The sequence below is a fragment of the Homalodisca vitripennis genome, chromosome X, assembly GCF_021130785.1.
Source record: "Homalodisca vitripennis isolate AUS2020 chromosome X, UT_GWSS_2.1, whole genome shotgun sequence".
NCBI lineage: Eukaryota > Metazoa > Arthropoda > Insecta > Hemiptera > Cicadellidae > Homalodisca > Homalodisca vitripennis.
Window position 1 is genome coordinate 150492216 of NC_060215.1, and position 17768 is coordinate 150509983.

General features: G+C 35.7%; 1 protein-coding gene across 1 annotated transcript in view; it reads left to right on the plus strand.

Annotated features, from left to right (window-relative positions):
* Positions 1–16218, plus strand: part of LOC124370014 (trafficking protein particle complex subunit 12) — a 31696-nt gene extending 15478 nt beyond the window's left edge. The window contains exons 4-9 of the mRNA XM_046828289.1: positions 2544–2654; positions 5147–5398; positions 7795–7941; positions 10253–10407; positions 12856–12991; positions 15582–16218. Coding sequence (XP_046684245.1) covers positions 2544–2654; positions 5147–5398; positions 7795–7941; positions 10253–10407; positions 12856–12991; positions 15582–15824 — 1044 coding nt within the window. The 3' untranslated portion in view covers positions 15825–16218. The remainder of the gene's footprint in view (positions 1–2543; positions 2655–5146; positions 5399–7794; positions 7942–10252; positions 10408–12855; positions 12992–15581) is intronic.
* The last annotated feature ends 1550 nt before the right edge of the window (positions 16219–17768 follow it).

Consider the following 17768-nt stretch of genomic DNA (forward strand, 5'->3'; position numbering starts at 1 on the left):
TATGTATGAAAATTAACTTAGTTTTTAACTTCTTACAAAAACAACTTACTTCAATTCTTGAGATATTATACAATTGTAATGTCAATTATTGCTCTGAAATAAAAATTTATTCTTTACTAATTCTTTACACACTGCACAAAATTTCAAAACATTTTCCTTCTGGTTCTTATAACGACAATGTTCACTCCATAAATATTACTGAAATGTTCCCTAGCACACTGGTACTGTACTGATAAGTCTCTCGTCTTCATTCTCCATTTCACAAAATTCAAATAAAATATATAGTAAAATTTAAAAAGAAACCATCACAGGTCACACATTTAGGCGCACACGGATTATTACAACATAAAAACTAAACATAATAAGGCGCTCACGGAGATTTCGTCCAAGCACTACAAACACACCATCGGGCGCTCACTGAGGAATCGTCCAGTCACGCACGGAAGTAGACCTCATACTGACACATTTTGATAAATAAAAGCGGGAGGCTATTGTTTCGTTTCCCCGAAAGATGCTCGTGAAGTACACTGCGGGAAACGACTGCCGACATCATAAAAGTAGTACTATTTTTAATAATAAAACATACACGGAGGAAAACTCCGTTTAGCGCCCGATGGACGGTTAACTAGCACATTACAAAACAAATGGTTTCCATATTTATTGTGTATAACCAAGTTCTTAATACCTATAGTATGATTTATTATTTATTCTTTGTTTTAAAATTATGTTAAGGATAAAGAGTGTGAAAAGGATCGGTGTTCTCATGAATATTTGTAACTGTTAAACAGGAATTCAGAAGTTCAAGTTTAGCTGAGAAAAGTTTATGGTTATGCTTTACTATTTAAGACTACAGTTAGAAATAACTTTGGGAGGTGTAATGGCCCAAGGCTACATTTTAAAGACGCCGGTTTATCTTAGGCATGGCCAATTAAGTTGAGAATCTATGGGAATTCATTTAGTTCAGTTGGCAATACTAGATCACCTTGTTGGCCAGACAAACAGAATACAAGAAAACACTGTTTATGGAAATTGTATGTACTTTTTTTACCTGTCTATGTCCATGGATGTTTAAATTAGGAATATCTAAGCCATTTTTGAATATGATTTTCATTTTTAGATCCTTACCTAAAAACTACATGAACTTTCTCTCAAAAACAGCTGTCATGACTTTGTTTGAGTTTTTACTATAAATTGGTAAATGGTTAACAAAATAGGTCAAATTTAAAAAAATCTTAAACTTTTTTTATTTATTGTTTAAATATTCAAGAAGTATACACTCTACAACGAAAACAAAAATGTTGTATTATTAACCCTTTGCACGCCACTAATAAATCCATTAACTTTCCTATAATGCCAAGTCAAGTAAAAAAATGGTATTTCTCTAAGTTTAAAGCTAAAGCTTTATTATAAGCTTAAAGCTTATTATTATAACTAAATTATAAAAGGTAAAAGCAAAAAAAGTATAAAACAGGGCATTTTACTTTAAATTAGTGTATTTATTGATAAAAATGAAATCTTTACAAAACTGTTTATTACAAATAAACTTTACTTTAACAAGATAAATATTTCAAACTAATTACAACACTACCACACGATGAAGAATAATAACGAGATACGTAGTAGATACTAAAGTACATACGCTAGTAACAACTGAGAAAGCAGTAATACGAGGTGTGTCCAAAAAGTATCCGGTCTTGACGTCTGGCATGAACTGACGATACTCGGCGGCAACGGCAATGTGGTCCCCTTCAAAGTACTCCCCTACACAAGCCACTACCTTATTCCAACGCTGCTCCCACTTCCGGAAATACTCCTTAAATTCATTTTGCGGAATGATTGATTCGATAGAATCTACTGGTCGGCGGTCGGATACTTTTTGGACAGACCTCGTACACATCACAGATATGTTTGGTTATGGCTCTAGGAGATGCAGAACTGACAAGCAGGTGGTCGAAGTTAGACAAAGGGCACTCCCCTCCCCCTGCCGCAGAGTGAAAGTCATTTATAATACCTCCTTGGCAACCGTGATAAGCACGAAGTGTACATTTAAGGCCTTTTGTGAACTAAAAACCTCTCCAAGAGACATCTATATTAACGGATATTACTGTACTTGGCATTTTGGTCTACCATTTAAATATATCTGTCTACGGCGTGGGAAAGGTTAATATTTTAAAAATAAGTCATCAACCATAAATCTAAGAATGAAAATAAGGGCTCAGAAGTATTTGGAGTTTAACCATTATTCTTATGGGGCTACAATCAAGTTCATTTCATGATGGCCAAGTCTTAAAATCGTATCACTGACAGTCTATGCGATGACTATTGATGGGAAGGCCCTAGAGGATTGATGTCAAGGGTAGCAAAGTTTCCCTTACGGTCAGTTTATTAAAGACTTTTGTTACATTCTTTTGTGTCCTTCAATACTCTGTTGTATCGCTTTAGTATTACTGGGATTGAATTTCTTACTCTTCACTGGCCTACTTTGATATACACAGCTACAATAGAACTCCACAGACAAATAAAAACAATGATTGGTTGTCTAGGAGGAGAGTTACCGAGCTGCAGTAGTTCTGACAGGGAGACTTCTTACCATATATGGACAAGGCATGGGCAAGACAGGCATGCCCAGCAAGCACACAGTACATTCCGTCCAGGTGAGTATTAAAGCCAACAATTTTTAAAATTATGTGTAAAGTAGTATAAGTTTTAAGTTCTTTGGTTAATTAATTTGATGTTTAAATTTAAATTGATGGTTTTATACCACAATTATGTCTCTGCAATTAAAAATATTTAATACATTGATAACAATATTTACATTGTTGTAACATTATGTTACAATAATTACATATTTATATTGATAACAAAATCTGACTACTTATACACCTGCATGTGAAACTGACTCACTGATATCTAGATACATATTCTAACATACTTCTAGAAGCTAGAAACTTGAAATTTGGCACGCAGGAGTCTTTTACCATATAACAAACAGAAAAAATCTGAAAATCAGAAATTTTTACTTTTAACCCTATAAGTGGCGGTCATTTGTGGTCTCAGTGGCAGGCCGTTTTTGGGTAAATTGCCGTGATCGTTAAACTTATTTTTAGAAAATATTATCTAAGTGATAACCTAGCAACATTATATATTTTTGTTTTCCTTATGAACTATAGAATAAGAATAAATATAATATTTGGTGCTTTACCATTATTTTCAGATTAATATCATTGTAGATGTGTAAAAACATTTTTTTAGAAAAAATATTTTTTAAGTTCTACTGTCCGTCACTTTGAATTTACTGGAGCTACAATAATGTCAAATTCATAGAATATAATTCTATTCTTAGTTTGTCATAGCACAGTATATTTCGTAAATATAAAACAGGAATTGTCTTATCGCAAACCCCTCCCCATCCTCAGACAGAGGTCAAAGTCGAGCGATCTAGTAGATAACGTGACTACAGATTCTCGCCGCCCGTTCAGCCGGTGCGCCGCATTCTTGTACTTTTCGTGCCGAAGTGTCTGTTGAGTGCGTCGCTTTGTTGTATTTCCGTGTTTTACTGTGTGTGTAATAGATTAGTGATGGGTGACACTATGAGAATTTGGGATTTACCCAGGAGCGAAGAGGGGGCCATTCGTTTTTTACAAGATCATGACTAGTTGCCTACATCTAAAATATGCGTAACGGTCGGCAGTTGCTGCTGAAGGAGGAAATCCACTAGACTCACTCATCCTTGATATTGCTGCTTTCTGGGCGTCACAGGAAACCCATTAACAATTAATAATCATTGTAAGTTTGTAATTAAAGAGTTGCTTTTTGTTCTATAATGTTTTTTTTCTATAAATTTATTTGTTTGTGTTCCTCATACTGGTGTAGTCGGTATAATCCCAAAGTAACCTAACATTTTCCATGACAAACGAATAACCTAAACATTTACCGGTAACACAAACAACGCGATAAACAATAATATACTGACAATAACATTACGCAAAGTCGCCAAACAAAATAGTGACGAGACGAGTAGACAGCTGTTCTCTCGTCTGCCGCCAGGTCAAACGAAAACCGTCGGAATCATTTAAGCCAGCAAACATTAGTAACATGAATACACACTATACTATATGATATGTATAGGAAATTTCATGGAGAATACAATAGTTCAAACTAGGCCTAAAAATAATGGACGGTTGCGGAGAAACAGCCTTAAATGTGAAGCGATGGCTGTGATGGCGCTTGCCACTTCGCGGCGGCGTGAATCATATGTCTCAGACGGCGCTTGCCACTTAGAGGGTTAAACCCCTCAAAAAATTCAAGAAGATTCGCACAGTTTTCAACCTTGCAGGCCTTTGGGCAAACCATTACAGTTAGCTTGAATATGACAAAAAATCATCAGTCAGGAATTAAATGAACTACAAAAAAGGCTTAGTAACTATTTGTCCTATCTCTAATGGTGAAGTGATAAAACACTCGCATATTTGAAATTCCAGATATTTTTACGTAGATTTTGATGATTTCGGCTGATTTATTCAGCTTTAGGTTTTGTCCTTTTATTCACTTTCTCTTTGGATTGTAGGTGAGATACTCCTTTTCTATCCCGAATGAGTACTGGGATTATGGCTCAGTTATACCTTTGGGTCAGCTGACTTCAGCATCCTCTAAGAAAGACAGACCACCAGGTGAAAGGTCAAACAGGTCGGTTTGATTATCATGTCATGGACTGCTCCCTAGTATCACTGTTGAATGGACCAGTAGATCTATTATATATAACTCAGGAGTTTGTTCTGATTGTAAAGACAGTTATCACGGGAGTGGACCATGTATCCCCATTGAAATTTACTCGCATGGTTCTTACATCCTAACATCGTCAAATGGCTATTTGAAATCATATTGACCATATCTTTTCAGGTGCTGTGTTTTGTGTTCCTTAAAAGAACGCCTTGATAGTGATCAGGTATAACCCTGATTCTTGAGGGCACATTCTTAAAGCAGTTTTATCGCTTGTAATGTGATAATCACTAACCTTGTCCCAATGCATTTAATCCAAACCCAAAGTCTCCTTGCAGTTATTCACGTTTTCATAGCATCCAACCCGAGGTCGGTGGAAGGTTATGTTTGCTTGCCTGAGTGACAGCTAACACTATTTGTCTGTCAGCTTTGGTTCACCAGACTGTGCCTGTTGGTAAAACTTCGGGAACTGACGATAGCAGACGTGGAGGCGTCCGTATGGTGGGATTGTGACCGACCGGACCTCTACTACCAGTTCTATCCGGAGCTGTATGGCGGCCGGCTCGGCACCATGGTACCATTCCAGATGCGACTACTACTGGCAATGCTGCCCAGCTACTGTGGTCGCCATACGCAGGCCTTAAACCGCCTCTTCTTCATTTTAACTACAGTCAACAAGGTAATAACACATCACTTCTTAAATTGTTTAAATAAACCATTAGTTTGAAATAATGTATACTTACAAACATATATTTTATTTTTGTAGATTATGTTAAAATATATTAACACCAAAAACGTTATGTACATTATTTTTGAAAACAAAAGATTAATTTTACTGGCATGACATCAGAGAATACCTACCACTGTAACCAGAAATTTGTTTCACCAAAAAACCTTGTTTTAATAGAGACTATCAAATTAAGAGGTATATTTGGAAAGTAAGTACCGTTTTGGAAATTTATTTTTACATGAAAGAGCATATTCTAAACTATTTTTAGACGTACTTTCCGTCAATGTTGAACACTTGTTATAGCGGGTGACCAGCTTTTCTATTCCTTCACCATAGAAATTTCCCGCCAGTGACGATAGCCACGATTTCACAGCTTTTTTCAACTCATCATCGAATCCAAAGTACTTGCTGCCGAACTCGCTGTGTAATTGTCATAATTCTATATCTAAACAAGGATAAAACAAAACAAAATAAACAAGCAATTACTCCACTCAATGGAATTGAAGGCAAAGAAATAGTATTTGCCAAAGAAGTTACATTTTTTGTGCTAAAAGTTGACAATAACTTATCATGGGATGCTCACACAAAAATTATTATAAATAAGGTTAATTCTGGCTTGTACGCAATAAGGAGAACAGAATGTCTGATTTATGCAGAACTGACACCTTAAACTTATCTATTTTTCTCACATTACATGTGGAATGTGTGTGTACAGGGCTACTAAAAGGTATCTGTTAAAAATTTAATTATAAACTTTACCTTATAATTATATATTGTAATTTGACTACTTTTTTCATTAAATTGACACTATTCGATGTACAAAATGTGCAAATGAATGAAAAAAGATTATTTTGATCTGATTTGATTTAATCTTCATGTGCATCATGATCTCTGATCAGATGCCACAAATGTTTTCTTTTGACAAACCCTTTAGGATTGTTGTACCCTCTAGGGATGACTGGTCAGAGGGAAGGAAACCTCTTCCACCAGCGGAGCTCGAATGATTCACAGACAGCTCTAAAACAAAAAGCGGTACAGGTGCTGGAATTCTGGGAGTGAGACCATGTAGGGAGCTGGTGGTCCCTATGGGTCCGTATCCGACAGTCTTTCAAGCGGAGGTCGCAGCTATTATGGAATGTGTTCATGAGAATCTTCGTCTGTGATATAGGAGCAAGACGATTAATATTTTCATGAACAGTCAGGCAGCGCTGATGGAGCTGGACTCTTGTGTGATCAAATTCAAACTCGTTTGGGATTGCTATCAGGCCGTTTCCTCCCTTGCCAGAATCAACAATGTGACCGTTTGTTGGGTTCCTGGTCATGAGGGGATTCTTGGGAACGAAAGAGCTGATGCCCTGGCCAACCAGGGCTCAGCGACAATTATGACGGGCCCTCAACCATTCTGCGGTGTTCCAAGGTGTGAATCCTCAAGGGTTGTCTCGAAATGGATTCGCACGGAGCATGAGAGAAGGTGGAGGTTGCATCCGGGCTTGAGAATGAGTAGAATGGTATTACAGTCACCTTCCTCCAGGATGGCTTTGGACCTTCTCTCATTAAATAGATCAATGTCTTCTCAGGTTATTGGTCTCATTACGGGGCATGGTAACACTTGAGGAAGCATCTTCACAGAGTCGGCATCCTTCAGGAGGATCCGCTCTGTAGAAGGTGTAATGAGTAGGAGGAGACTGCTGAGCACCTGCTCTTTGATTGCCACGCAATAGCAAGGGAGCGGTATGCCATCTTTGGTAGTTTGGACAGGGGTGGTGAATTTTCCCAGGAGGACCTGATAGGTTGTTTTCGGCGGTTTGTGGAACTGCTGAAATTGTAGACTGGTGGGCCTCATGGTGTGTTTCCGGGGTGCGCAAAAAGCCCTTGAGGCTTAAGTGCATGGCAGTAGGCTGCCCCAAGGGAAAAAGAAAAAAAAAATCTTTATGTGCATGGACAAGTGGTATTCGGATGGCACCAAATCCGGAGTGTTGGCAAGAGTGATCGAACTGCTCTGTCACTGCCAAGTCACATGGTTTTGTGAAAATTGGTGAGCATTTATGAAACCCATCAGGAACACAGCTTGTGATAACCTAGGTGGTCTGTAAAAATCTTGTGCAAAACTGTTGGTGAAATTTGCGGAAATACATTTGAAAGCGTTGTCATTGTGAATGATCTTTCTTCAAGGATTTGTTTTTGTTTACTGCTACTGACAGTAGCATACTACACTGTACCTTATTAGAGAAATAAAATTATGTCATGCACCTTATGTGGTATGTCTGTCTGGATTGTGAATTAAATAAAGATGATTTCTATTAGATAACAAATGATGTAAGTAAATAAAGGATGATTTGACTCAGATTGTGGAGAACCTGTCCAGTGGGCGCAGTGAAGACGGCAGCCAGTTGGAGTTGAGTGCCAGTGACCGAGCAGAATCTACAAAACTATGGACGTTTCGACAGAAACGAATACATATCGCTGTAGTCAACGTTGCTTTGGAAATGAAGGTAACATTATGTATTTTTCATTATTAGTGTATGTATGCTTGCTATGTTTTACATGGTTGGATTGTGTCTTGCCACACCAGAAATTTAGCAAAGCTGACTGGCAGAAACTACAAAGCTTTAGACGATTCGAAGGGTTAGAGGTTATCCGAAGAGTATAGTATTCCGCCACTCTGTATCTCAATACATATACACTTTTTCCAAAAAACTAAAGAACAATTTGTGTTTAAAATTTGAATTTTGTCTAAAAGAATACTGTCGTCCAATTTCTTTCCACATTTGAAATAAATGTAATTGTATAAGCTGCTGAAATAAATCAAATGCTATAAATTTAATATCATTAATTTTGCTAAACCCAAAATGATAAACAACTTTATTTCAGTTGTGTTGTGATTATCAACTAAGATTAATTATACTTTTCTTTCATAAATACATGTAGGCTATGGACACACTAACGGTATGCATTTAATTTCTGAAGAATCCTTCTACATCAGTTAATATGGATTTTACAATAAAATCCCAAGAACAATTTCTGTATAAAATTATATTTCTTGTCTATCAAAATATTATTGTTCTGCAATTTGCAACCCTTTTACTTACATAGTCGTTTGACCTAGAAAATACAAATTTTCAATATCGCAAAAAATTATTTTTAAACCAATTTCTATACTGTTATGGTATAATTAGATTACCCAAACCAATAACCCTAGTTATTCACACATACCACTATAATCTTTTGATTAGTACGCGATTTAGAATATTTGAGGTTATCCGAAGAATATAGAGTGATCACCACTCTCAATAAATCAATAAATCTACATTAAAAAAAATCTAAAGAACAATTTGTGTTTGAAATAGTGAGTTTTGTCTTAAATAAGTACCGTTGTGCTATAATTTTCCACATCGTAAATACATTTAATTTTATAACTTACTGTAATAAATCAAATGTCAAATTTAATAATTAAATTAATTTTGTCAAACCTATAATGCAAAACAACTCTATTTCAGTTTTATTTTGATTATCAAGTAAGATTAATTGCACTTTACTTTCATAAATACATGTAGGCTATGGACTATGCATTTAAATTCTATTTCTATATGCATTCTATTTTAAACTCTATGCATTTAATTTCTGAAGAATCCTTCTACGTCAGTTAATATGCATTTTTACAATAAAATCCCAAAAAAAAACTTCTGTTTAAAATTATATTTGTTGTCTAGAAAACTATTATTATTAGCTAAAAAAGAAATACACAAACATTTACTACCTGTGAATCCAAATAATAACATGGAGAGACAGTAACCTCTCATTAGTACGCCTGGATAGCCAATGAACCAAGAAAGTTAGTGTTACTGTTTTCTTGTTTCACTTAACGATGGCAAATGTCCGGAAAAATCCTGTTTCCTTCACGAACCAAGAAACACGGACATCAAAATGGCCGGGATAGTCCCATCCCTAGCGGCTACAGAACGAAGAACAAGCGTGATGATACGTTCTGCGTGACGTGAAATGAAAGTTTGTCCCCGATGCAAAATCTATATCCATAGCTCGCCAAAAGAAGTAGTCATAACAATAATATTGTGGAATAAAATATGGTATCTCTGTATTATTTATAAACCATGAAACTGTTACAAAAGTAAACAAAATGCACAGTCTCATCCGGCAAAATAATTACTCACTACTTGTAGGCAAGTATTCACCTTGACTGATTCGTAACAACAGCGACGGCAAAAGAAAAAACGAGTAGTATTGAAGGAGGTGGGGGGGGTGATTTTTTTCGTTGCAACAATATTTTGTATAGTGCCAAACTCCTGTCAAGCTAAAGCGTTTGTTTTGGTTGATTATTACTTAAATATGCTGCAGAAAATTCATCATACTAAGCATGTTTTCTTTAAAAAGTTTCATAAACTATCTGTCTTATGTAAATTACAACATATTTCTGTGCTTATATAATTACTATTATTGTAATGATATACAATCATTTAGTACTTTTAGTATGATAATCACTTTCAAATTTAGTTTCCTGCAAAAAAACATCCCCTTCAAACCAACCCAGTAAGAAATAAGTAAGCTAGGTGCACTTAACTGGAACAATGCGCGGAGCGCGATACTTGTGCAGCCTGCAAACAAGCCACTACTCATGTGTGAAATATCGCCGACGCTAAATGGTTGAATTGCTGCTTCCTGAGTGAAGCATTTTTAATAACAATCTCAGTAACTAATTGAATTGGCTTTCCTTTAACGAAATTTAACCGTATTAAGCATTGATTGATTTGTCACAGTTTTGTAACACCTAGATGCTTTATTTTACAGGACTACTGCTTGGTGACAGAGGTTATGAACAGACTGATGGGGGAGGAGTCGTGTGAGGTGACCAAGCGAATGTTACAATCGACTCTGGGCCGAATCTACCTGCAATTAGGCGATGTGCAGGCAGGTGACAGATGCTTCCAAGCAGCACGAGCCCTGTACGTAATCACGTATACAAGTAGAATATTTTATTGTTTTGATAATACAAGATGTGGCAATGACAAAAATTCGTGTTTAATTTTAAATATGAATCATTTTGGACGTAGCTAAGCACCAATTACTTGAGAGTATTGCACTAAAAATCTATAGGACATCGCATCTTCCCCCCTCTTTTGGAAGCACTCTTGAAAATCATCTGAATTAGAGTTCATCCAAACCTATTTTGTCTGCTGTTGCATGGCATCATTTAACACAAAACTGTGGGACTCCTCGGGTCAAGGAAACGCCACAAGTCCAGAGAGCAGGATCGGGGTTGTAGGAGGATGATGCAGCAGCATTGGAATGCCCTGTTTTACCTAAAACTCTAAATACAAGTATGGCAACGTTTCCTGTAGCGTTGTTGTGATGCAATATCCAATTCATGAGTGCTAGTAGTTTGTGCACATAAATGAACTAAGTATACAGCCACTGCAAAATCTCTTTGCAAATAAAAGGTCGCATTCATGTAAAGCCGAATAACTTACTTGGTTGAGTAGTACAAACTCCTGGTGGATGAAAAAATGGGTATTGAAGAAAGTCATGATCATTGTCTTCACTTAATGAGACTGCTCATCGCTTACCTCCACCTACCACTTACTACGTTGATATGTTCCTGGATCATACCAAGATATTCAACTTTTAATTCCAATTCAGACATTCCCAAATGTTGGTTGTAATGGGCTAAAAATAGTCTTTACAAATTGTGTGACTCAAACCTTTTTTACTCCATGGTGAGCATATTTGTCACAAGTTTTCATACCATTTTACGCCTCGTCAGTTCTTCATGTCCACATCTGGTGGATAAATTATTTATTGGTTCTCCTGATAATTTGACTATTGGTAGCTAATCACAGCACTTTAGTTCCTGTGTCATCTGTATCAAGGTTGGTGCAATAATCACCTGGCATCTTCCTCTGGTTCTTATCCCGTTTGAAATCACCTGGCATATTTATAAATGCAAGTGGTTAAAAAATATTCCTTGCCTTACTTACCACTCAGGTTTCAAATGATTTTATTTATTTATACAAATCTTATTTATACACAAACACTGTTTTCCATGCAGGAAATTTAACAACTCTGGTATTTTAGTTATTTCTATGCAGTATTTGGCAGTATAAGTGTATTAATTTCAGTATTGTATAATCAACGGTACGGTTTTCCTGAAGATTACTTAAATTCTACATGAAGTTAGAGAAGCTTGTTTATTTTATTACAACATTTATTAATAGTAAAAGTAACAAATGTAGGTAGTTCTGTTGTCCCTTCAAGTCACCAATTGTCAATAATAAACTTTAAACATAGATTACATTATGCAGTTTATTTATAACTTCTTTAATTTTAGTAATGAGTGAGCAAAATTATATGACACAGGAATTGGACTTGTACAAGTGGATGAAATGTTTTTGGATTTAATAAGCCTTGAATATACATATTTTTTAATTTTTCAATTTAATGATTGGGAATAATTGGCCTGTGTGTCTGAATATTTAAAGAGTGATCCTGTTATATTGGTTTTTCTAGTTGTTTTATGGAAACTGATTAGCTTATTGACCAACTTGGGAATATTTGATGTAACTTAGGCAAACATTGTGTAGAAATAAGGGATATAATGAAGGCTGTTTGATGCAGTAATACACTAAAGAAAACATTTAGTTTTGAGTGAATTTAGCATTTTATTTACAGCCAAAAGGATTGCAGAAATGATACACCGCTGGGACAATCTTCAACTCCCAAGTGTGCACGGGTAATTCGATAGGTCTAGTCTACTGCGGGAGATGACCATTGGGAGTTTGTTCCCTAACTATCAGAGGTTCTTGCTAGCCTCATCAAGGGTGTGCCACCCCCTGCCTGCTTTGACTTGAGAGGCTGGTTCAGAGCTTGCCTCTACTTCTTCCGGAGAGACATGACTTTGAAATTATTGCCCTAATTCTTCCTCATGGATCTCGATAGGAGGCGGCCCCTACCCCCTAACCTTACCCATCCTGAATATTCTGTCAATTTGGATGCAGCGCTAAGGTTCTTATAGGACTAAGTGCAATTAATAAGCTTCTTGTCCTAAGAGAAAAAAAAAATTGCCATCTGCTGAGAAGCAGCAAGCAGCCGTATGCTCAAGATTCTCACGATGGTAGCACTACACATAAGTGAGGTTATTCTGTACTCAATATCAACAGAACAACTCTAGTTGCTGGGTATGCATCATCACAACAGCCACCACCTAAAAAACACCATTTGGGCCTCTCCTCTAAGATTCCATCTATTATATTTGGCACAATTATTGTACTCCATGTAAATAAGAAAAGTACTTCAGAATTATGGTAGTTTAGTTCAAAATGTAAAACAGAGGCCACTTAGAACTGAATTTGATGACATTGTATTTTGTAAGTACATTGTATTTTTTTTTTTTTCAGGAATGTACCTACAACAAAAGATATGGACTTCCAAGACAATGTCGATAGAGGCCTACTTGCAGTGACTGAAAACAACTTCCAGGAGGCATATAAGCACTTTGAGATAGCATCTCAGATTGACCCTTCCAATGTCATGGTAAATATTCTACCAAAGTGTTATTATTATTAGTTCACACGAATCATCATATTTGTTATTTAGGTATGAAAGTAGGCTCTTTATAGTAACATACTGACATATTCTCTGGGAAGCATATTCTGGAATAACTGTACAATTATCTTAAGAAATGTAATTCTTAGTGAAAATTAACATTTTTATGCACTGTTATAAACACACTGGGAAAAGAACCATCAATAGAAGTTTGGTAGTGTTTAGTATTGGGAGGGGTGAATTGTAGTAGAAAAATGTGAATAAGTAATGTCTAATTATTACTATTACAGTAGAACCCCTCATATCTGACCCTGGCGGAGCTGTACTCGGAATGGCAAAAGAATCGTATAACCCGAGGAGCGAAAACCTCTTTTCCAACAAAAATTCTACATATTTGGTTTAGGAAATCCTTTGACGAAAAATACTCATACAGTAATATAACTGTGTATACAGAATTAGTGAAATAATTTTAGCCAAAAAATGTGTATTCCATACAGTACTTGTCTGAAAAGTCTGGACAAACTTGACATTATTGTCTGATATCGGAAACAAGCAGGATCAGATATGAGGTGTTCCACTGTACAAATTGGAAATATAGTATCAACTATAATAATAGTTATAATTTATTTAACAATCGACAAGTATAATTTTTTAAATTTACTTTTAGTTTTACTTTGTCTCAAAGTTGTACTACTTTACTTGAATGTGAATAGTAACAAGGAAATTAATTCTGTTTCAAAATTAGATGTATTGTTTAACAATGAAATATATGTTCTAACTTTAACACTAGAATATTGTAAAATTGAATGAGTACATATCAGACATTTCTGGACAGGCGTTCTATAGGTAAACCGCTTACAAAAAGACACTGGGCGATTTTAGTTCACGCAGGATGGGGTACTCCTCCGCTGCTGTGATGCCGCCCTCTCCCAGTATCCCCACCACTGCTCGGCACTCGCCCGCTTGCTCTATCCCCTGACCTGGCCACTGCCACTTGGCGGCTAACCTCACACCAAAACGCAAGCTCCCAGGATACGTCTAAGGCTACATTAATCTGTTCAATTAATATTTTACGCTTGTATAGGCCTACACACAAAAATACAATATACTTATAGAATAGGTAAATAGCTGCAGTGTAAACAAAATGGCATGAACGAGACACGATCCACACAGCTGATAAAACAGAGACGAGGAGATGCTTGTCCCACTCCCCACCACTGGAGGGGCCCCTCCCGCATGTGGCTGCTCAGATATTTGCTTTCTTTATAGTTATGTACTACAAAAAGAAAGAAAAATTTAAAATACAATTTTTTAGTAAAGATTAGTAAGTTGCCAAGTTATACGAGGTGAGTTAGACCACCCGTCCACAATGATATGTATTGTTCCTTGATATGTAATAGGGTCTTTGCCAGTGTGCACTGCCTCAAGCGGCAAAAACTTCATATCTACCAAAACAAGTTAAAACAATGCTGATAAAGACTCCTGTACTGTCTCACTTCAACTACTGTCACACAGTCATTAATGACATGACTGTGGAGCTTTCAAATAAACTCCAGCGTGCTCAGAACTTTTGCATTAGATTCATTTTCAATCTCAGACGTGATGATCACGTAACGCCCTACTTCAAACAATTATCTATCTTAAAATTACAAGATCTTCGAGACTATCACTCACTCATTCTGTTGCACGCTCTGTTAAATACAAATTGTCCCAATTATCTTTCAAACAACTTTCAATTTATGTCTGAAATAAGTGAACGAAGTACAAGGAGGGACGTACATCCTTATTATCTATCCCAATTCGTCGAACAACTACCTTTAGTAAGTCGTTTACAGTTTCTGCCTGTTGACTGTGGAATGCTTCACCTGTAAACAGAGCTATCAATAAGCACGCTCGCTTTGGGGTGGAGGTCAAGGTCTCGATGCTAGGGGCTCAGGGGGTATAACGATTGACGGCTTTGGAGTGTGGTACTTGGGGCAATGGAATGCAGTGCGTCTTCTTATAGTAGTGTAAATATGTATAAAGTTACATTACAATAGACATTAATAGACAATAGACGATATTCTTTATTCATAAACGTTGAGTTTAGAATTTTTGTCCTTTATTGTATTGACATTTTATCCTTTATGTATAGAGAACATAAATTTTAAAATATCAGTTCATATGCAATTGACTTCTACTTAATTACAAAACAACATCATTAATATAGGTTGATGCTTTTTTTAAGCTAAGGTTCATTTAGTATATAATTTAAATAAATGGATTTATTTTTAGTCATAAATGTATATATATAATTATATATGTGTGGTGTGTTAGTTTAATTTTTTATGAGATTAAGTGGTAGAGAGGACTTTATAGTCCTAAATTCGCCTCTAATAAAGACATATTTCATTTCAATGTATAGTGGCTGAACCGAGAAACCTGAACCATTAGTTTTGCAGAGAAGCACTTAAGGGTAGTGTTCTACTCAATACCACTAATCTTCAAATGTTGAGAGTCTCCTGCTTATAATACGTTCCAATCTTGCTTCTTTCCCATAATTCGGACGACCTGTATAGTAACTTAAGCCCCTGTCCAGGTAATAAACAACTGTGCGGTCTGCCTGCTCTACACCGGACGTCTGAAGGAAGCTATCAGACTGCTCACAGACACTGTCACCCAGAATCCTGCCCGAGCCCTACAAGATTCCCTAGTCCTCAATTTGTGCACTTTGTATGAACTGGAAAGCTCTTATCACAATGATAAAAAGCTCAACCTGCTCAAACTTATCAATAAGTACAAAGGGGACTCATTCTCAGTATCGTCCCTGAAGCTCATTTGACAACCAGTCTCTCTTTTTACTCTTAAGTAATTTATTTTAATTGTTATATATTCATAAACTTACATTTACTGTGCAATGTAATTATTATTTACTGTATGTTAACATCAAAATTATCAGGCAATTTATATAATTTGTAATATGTTCATGAAACATACATTTACTGTCAAAAATTTTCATTACGTGTACAACGTAATTATTATTTACTGTATGTTAACGACAAAATTATCAGGCAATTTATTTCATTTGTACTATGTTTATAAAACATACATTTATTGTCCAAAATTTTCAAGATTTGTATAATGTAATTATTATTTACTGTATGTAAACAATGAGACCAAATATCTCTTGAAATGTACTATATGTATATTAAGATGTAATAAAGATTTTCCTAACACTTTTGGTGTTACTTTTATCCAACTTTCCATTTGTTTAGACTGCTATTCAATCAAGGAAATCAAATTTGTCATTTGATATGAAACTTTATTTGCATCCAACACCAAAGGCAGCTGATGATTATTAGTTTAGCTTATGTCTGCCAAAATGTATGGTCAAGTTTTGAATACAGGATGAAACCAGGTAATGATTGCATCGGAAAAACTGAAGAGTGAGAAAAAGTCACAGCATCCTATGTAGCTGAGGAGAACTGGTCTGGAAATGGAAAGTTCCATTCACGATATTGTTATAATTACCTCTTCGAAATTTGCTCCTTCTCATGCAAAATTTCTTATTTGCAATATAGCAACAGTTATTTACGATAATGATGTTTATAAACACCCTCACTTTAGCTTCAACTGCTTAAAAACACTTGAATCCCATTTCTTTCAAGAACTGATTTGACGTAAACAAACAAAAGAAGTGCTACAAGAGACGTTGATATAAGACAGCATTTAGTATTCAACCGCAAACGTGTTTGAGACAAAGCACTACAAGTTACTACGTGGATGGATGATTTTGCATTACACTGCTTACATACACAAACACTACAAAATTGTGTATGTAATTAACAGCCCACCCGGGTAACTGGATTACCGGTGGAAGGAGTAGGCCCAGAAGAATGATAAGGACTGGACAGTACAAAAGAGGCTGCTATCAGCGAGGCGCGCATCGCAGATGGCAGTGTTTGATAACGAAATTGAGAGGTGGGGTGAGGTAGACCCGTCTCAGTTGATCGGAAGTTATAGTAACGAGTAGACTTTGATAGTGCTTAGAGTTAATCTTTTGCTAATTGTCATCGAACCTTCGGATGCTTTCAGCAATATATTTAATTCTCTAACACTGAAAAGAAGTAATATTTAAAGTAAAGTAAAGAAAATTAGTAACAAAATAAAATTGAATTTTTAAGATAAATTTTTTAAAGTGAAGAATTGCCAGATCAGAGTAGAGTGTGAAAGTTTTCAATTTTGAAAATTGAATAAAAGACAAGCTGTAAGAACTTTGTACATTTTTGGAGTGACGAATATATTACAAGTTTGAATTTAAAAGCCATCAAGAAGTTTTTATTTTAATTTTAATTCCAGTAATTATTTTCAAGAAGAAGTTTTATTTTAGTTTGAACTTTATTTATTTCAGAAGATTTTCTTTTTTTTGAACCTTCACAAACATTTAAATTTCAAAGCTAACCCCTCATGTGCCAGTAAAACGGTACAACAAAATAAAGTAGAAATACACTTCAACCTCGTATTTTCATAGTATCAATTGTATTGAGCAACTAAAGAATACCAAATTTTTGGGTTTAAACCTTGATGTTAACCTAAGCTGAGATTATATTCACTAAATAATATGTCAAATTAATTCTGGGCTGTATGATCTAAGACACGTCATACTTTTGTGACATACCTGTTCTAAAGACTATTTTTATGCTCATATTCAATCTCATATATCTTACAGTGTATGTGTCTGTGGAGCTACTTCTCAAAATCTTAATAGGATTCTCAATTTGCAAAA